The following is a 5,628-nucleotide window of genomic DNA, read 5'->3' as shown; positions in this document are numbered from 1 at the left end:
TGTATATACTAAAATACATTGAGTTCAATTCAAATGGAACTATCTTTCACAGTGGGCTTTTAGTGATAGGACTGGATTTATTTTACCACTTTCTTACCTCATATGGAAAAGGGATGGTTGTATATGGTTTGACTCTTTCACTGGATGCTACAGACAGTTAAATTTGCAGGTCTAGATTGAGAAACAAGGCTGGACAGTTTCTCTATTCTGATAAAACTCCCATTAGGGCGAAAGTATTAAGGCTCAACAGCAATTCAACATTTCTCTTATTATGTCAATGCCTGAAAACATACAATTTTAAAAGAAGAATATACAGAGTCCAAATAGCCATTTTTTAAAATTTTGTTTATTACTGTTTACCAATGGGGAGATGCAGCTTATTTACACCAGCAGCCATAGAGGAAAGGGAAATACAGTTAGTCAGCTATCTGTATAGGATGGACTACTTATGCAAAAATAAGAATCTCCAAAACAAAGGACAGTGGTGAGCTTCACTACCCTCCCCCAATGATCCCAGCATGCGATAATGCCAGGCAGTGGTCCCTGGGCATGCGATGGTGGGAACTAATGTATGGAAGAAAATGCCACAAACCACAGAAATTTTAAAGAACCCCTTTCCCCCATAACACACACACACTCAGATACATAATATTGATTGCAGGGTGATCAATACACTTAATCAAGAAGGGGAAAATACGAACTCTGCTGTTAAAAAGGAAGGTAGGTAGGGAAAAGGAGAGTTCCTAACCACTGTCAACTATATGGTAGGGAGCATTCTCTCCCCAGAAAGGAGTCTGTACTCTCTGGGCACCTGTTGGACCAAGCCCACCTTATACCCATGCAGGGCAGGGGGCTATTGCCCTATTGGTAGAGGGGCTAGAAACAAAAAACAAAACAAAAAACAAAAAGGGGGTAATGCGAATAAACCATTACTCCAAACTACTTCCTATTTCCTCCTCTAACCAGGAGAAAAGGTCAGAAAGAAAACAGTAATTTCAAGATCTGAGTCCCCTATCTGAAGGTAGAGGGATTGGACTCTGGCCTTTCTCCATCATTCTGCTTCCAAGACATTGTTAGGGAGTAGGCCACAGTCTCAGTTAAACTCTCCTTTCTTCATCCTCTTAGATGTCTACAAGGGCAAAGATATATCTAAATTATTTTAGCTCTTGACAAGGTTTGATTTTTTTTAAAGTTATTGCAATTCTTGAAGACTAATCTGTAACCAGGCCCCAAGGCTGATCAGCACAAATCTAGGAGAAGGCAATAACAGACAGTTCCAAGGCCCAATCTCTATGGTTTCCTTAACCCTCTAAAGTATGTAATCTAAATCAGTCTATACAGTCCAAACAGTACCTTCTGGGAGGATACATGCACAGCAAGGGTTAGAGAATGGATAAGGACCAACTCCATTCCCCTGTGTGTCAATCAGCCTTTACTGCTCTTCTACTTAGGTCCTAACAGGCAGTATTGAAATGGAGGTGGGAAGATACAACTCCTTATGAAGTAAGACACAGCAAGAGGGCACACTAGCAAGGCAGTCCTATATAGGAGAAATGCTTAGGCATGACACTGCATTTTAAATACAAAAAATTAAGTTCTGTTCCAATTCCAATCCCAACAGAAGGAGCCATAAGAAAGATTCTCCTCTGAGTCTTCCATAAAGACAGGGGAAAAAAGAAACAGAGACCAAGAAAAAAGAAATTGGGCAGGCTTAAGCAGGAGCATTAAGAGCTGAACTGAAATTGGTCATTGTGAAAGCTGGAGTGGCAAGCAGCACCTGGGGCACCAGATAGGCAGTGGAGCAGGGAACAGGAGGAACATGGGGCCAAGCCAGACATATGAGGCTGGACCCCCTACTGGGGCACAGAATGAGGTAAGAAAACATTTCAAATAAAGCAGCACCGTTCCCCCTCACCTCGGGGCTCCCACTCCTTTATACTTCACAAACCCTCACTCAGGGAATAAAGTGGAGGGTAGTTTTGATATGTGGCTACTTCCCATCTTCCCCTATCCCGATACCATTCCCTGAAGTCAGGAGATTCTAGAGGTCTTTCTATGACTTCTAACAATAAAAGGACTGCTCTTGTTGTCAAGAAGATCCAAAAGGTACCGAGTGGAATGGATTGCCCCTTTACAGGGACAGAGGGAAGGTGGTGACAGTCTGGATGTTCACCACAGCAGAGCTCTGACTTCCCAACCAAAGAACCAGGAACATTCATCAATATTCTGCAGTCAGATGAGATAATCCAGTCCTGCTCCTTGGCTCCTCACCTAGCACTAACCCATTCACATTACTGAGGGCAGCTGAAAGAGATCCCCTCTGGGCTGTTTTCAAATCACAGCCTCCTTCCAGCACAGCCGCGATGCTCTTCTATAGTTCAGTCCCGCCCCCAGGGTGGGAGGCAGCTAGTGACCTGGCTTAATGACCAAGTCACATCCATGGACTAGCTAGGTAACCAGTAACCCAGAGTAGGAAATGACCACCCTCCTAAACTTATGTCCACAGCATAATACATCCAGACATGAATCTTGCAGTTTGAGAGATCGTGCATAGTTGCAGAGGTCCCCTCTACCTCCCCAGGGGATCACAGCCAAATCCTCAGCCTGACTGGACAACCAAGTTGTCCATGCGCCAAGCTTATGCCACCAGTTTGGAGAGAAAGGAAGAGGGCACTGCTCAGCCAAGTGCTAGGCCTTCTCCTCAAGTCAGCTGAAATCATTACAAAGGCTGTACCTTTGGGAAACAGGTGGATTTGACCATTTCTTCTTGCTGGAGTCAGGGCTACAGCGCTTCCCTACCAAACTTGAGAATTCTTTTTCTTGGATTTCCCAAATTGAAATTGTTAGTATCCAGATTTTGCACCTGACATTTACTTGTCTCAGAGAAGCCCATATCAGAGGTTCAGATATCAAATGAGCAGTCCCACTGCAGGCCACTGATTATGGCCCGATGAACTGTAATGTCCAAACTGTCCTGGAAGTCCTTGACATCAGGCAGACAGAAAAGCTGAGGAACCAAAAATTTTATATGCTGGGCACACACTGCTCACCTGTGCATTGGGGGCACTACAGAATCTTGCGCACATCCTGGTATGTTTAGAGATCAACAGGCACTGCATGGCCTGCAGGCTGTGCAGCTCCTCCTGCCGAGGGCTTCAGAGCTGGCTCAAGGTGATACACTTTAAAAAAGGATTCCTAAATTATCCACTTTGGGTTTTTAAATGCTAGGATCTTCAAGGGGAATTAGAACTTTTGTCTGATTTTTTTTTTTCTACTTTTTTCTACTTAGCTTACTCCTCAAGCCACAGGACCAGTCTATGTTATTGTCCTGGCCACTCTCAGAATCTCATTTTGCAGCTACTGGAATTCCGGAGGTGAGCGCTGCAGCTGCTGATCAGGCCCATTCCCAGGTTCTCCCGGAAGGGAGCAAAGCGGGAGACGGCACGCTCCTTTGTCTTCCACTGGCTGAATGCCAAAATCCTTCACGCTACCAGTCTCTGCGAACTCCAGGTAGAAGTAGCCACACTTGACTGCCCGGTGCACCTCAAAGCAGAATCCCAAACAAGAATCCTCTATCAGGTCTACGTAAATCTCCTGAGCGATGGCCTCTAGCTTGTTAGTATCCAGGTTGGCCAACGAAATTTCCTCCATTTTAATTCGTAAACGACTGCGGAGAGGGCGCTCGTTTTACTCACGGCAGCAACACGTCTGGCTCCGCGGGCCGCGCCTAGGCCTACAGGCCTTTCAGGGCCGAGTCCTCCGGCGGCGGGTCGGTGGCGTGCACGGCGGCAGAAGCAGCGGCAGCGGCAACTGCTCCGGAATCCCAAGTCCTCCGGTTTGTTTTGGCGTCTCCCGAGTTGCGGGGCTTTTGGCTGCGCCTGGCCAAGGACTCAACGCTAAACCGTCTCAGCGCCTCACCCAGCTGCCTGGGCCTCTTCCGCTCCCTTGTCGGGCCTAGCCCCGCCTCCCCGCTTCCGCCCCTCAGTGCGCCTGCGCTCTGGTTCCGCGCAGACTCCTGGGGCTTCTCCTTAACGCGCTGTGGCTTCTCCTTAACGCGCTGCTGCTTTGAGAGCGATTGAGTTTATGAAAATGAACGGGATGAACTAAGCTGACTTAGTGTATGACTTCCATTATCTCTGATTATTAGAAGATTGCGAGGATGCTATTTTATGTTACTTTATTTGTAAATTTAAACATTCGCAAATGAATTCAGCACCCAAGCTTTATCCCCTGAAAAAGGGAAAAATATAGTAATTTTATGCACTGTTGTGGTGTGATTCGAAACATTATTTTGGGAACAGTTCTTCGGATGTGTTTGAAAATTTGACTTACATGATTGACTAATGGTCGTTTATAGCAATGCCGCAGTTGTCATTTAAATCCACTAGATGGTGCAAGGAAACAAATTACAGTATAGTTTATCTTTCGGTCTTTTTTTGAGTGAAAAAACTGGAAACTTGGCACTAAAGGCATAATTCATATATATTAATCAAGTAAACTTAAGGCATCTATCTCTCTTATAAGACCATTAAGGCAATGTGAATATAAAGAGATAATATACACCTCTAAAATAATTATGAAGAGAAAATTATGTGTATATTCTGTCTTAAAGGAGGAAATTTGAAATATGTTAAATATACTGGGAGATAAGGAAAACTTTTCCTAAAATTATGTGCATGATTTGTGAGAACGGGAGCCAGCCTACCTAAGTTTAAATCCCGAAGCCAACATTTAGCAGTTCAGTGTTTCCTCATCTGAAGAAAAGGCTAGTTCTTATTTCATGGTTAAGATTAAATTAGATTTTAAGAAATCTTGCGACAGTGCCTTACATGTAAGCAATGGTTCAATAAATGTCAACTATTTTTAATCACATTGATATGAACTTGAATATGAGAAAAATCATTGTAGTATTTCCTTTATTTTTTGCTCATTATTTTGGTCCCCAGCACTGCTGTGAAATAGAGCAGCCCGTATTATCTTTATAATTTATTTTAAAATTATTGTTAACAAAAATACAAAATATGTATATATATCTGTCTGATTCTATACTTTTCCTTCCAGATTAAAGGAGAGATGTGTATTTTTTAATCAGATACAAATAATTATTTTCTAATGTATATGATCATCTGAACATCTAAATATTTCAGAATTTATTCATTTTTTTGTTTTTATTTTTGACACATGATCTTGCTGTTGCCCAGGTTAGAGTGCAGTGGCACCATCATAGTTCACTGAAGCCTGCATCTCCAGGGTACAAACAATCCTCCCACCTCAGCCTCCCAAATAGCTGGGACTACAGGGGTGCGGCACCACCGCATCAAACTAATTTCTTTCTTTCTTTTTTTTTTTTTTTTTCTTTAAGCACGGAGGTGTTGCTTTGTTTTGCTTTGTTGCCCTAGCTGGTCTTGAACTCCTGAACTCAAGTGATCCTCCTGCCTCCATCTCCCAAATGCTAGGATCACAGGCATGAGCCACCTTACCTGGCCTAGAATTCATGCTTAATATCTCACTGTATTAGTCTGTTTCCACACTGCTCTGAAAAACTACCTGGGATTGGGTAATTTGTGAAGAAAAGAGGTTTAATTGACTCATGGTTCTGCAGGCTTCACAGGAGGCGTGACTGGGAGG

At 43.5% G+C, this 5,628-nt stretch overlaps 1 protein-coding gene across 1 annotated transcript; it reads right to left on the bottom strand.

Annotated features, from left to right (window-relative positions):
- Positions 1 to 326: 326 nt before the first annotated feature.
- Positions 327 to 3,987, bottom strand: ATXN7L3B (ataxin 7 like 3B). The gene has a single exon (XM_032295902.1). It carries the CDS (start codon positions 3,649 to 3,651, stop codon positions 3,358 to 3,360), a length of 294 nt encoding a protein of 97 aa, XP_032151793.1. The 5' UTR covers positions 3,652 to 3,987; the 3' UTR covers positions 327 to 3,357.
- Positions 3,988 to 5,628: the final 1,641 nt, after the last annotated feature.

The sequence above is a fragment of the Sapajus apella genome, unplaced genomic scaffold (genome assembly GCF_009761245.1).
Source record: "Sapajus apella isolate SASKATOON/1434 unplaced genomic scaffold, GSC_monkey_1.0 scaffold2, whole genome shotgun sequence".
Taxonomy (NCBI): domain Eukaryota; kingdom Metazoa; phylum Chordata; class Mammalia; order Primates; family Cebidae; genus Sapajus; species Sapajus apella.
Note: the sequence above shows the minus strand (reverse complement) of the source record. Positions and strands in the feature narration are given on the sequence as shown.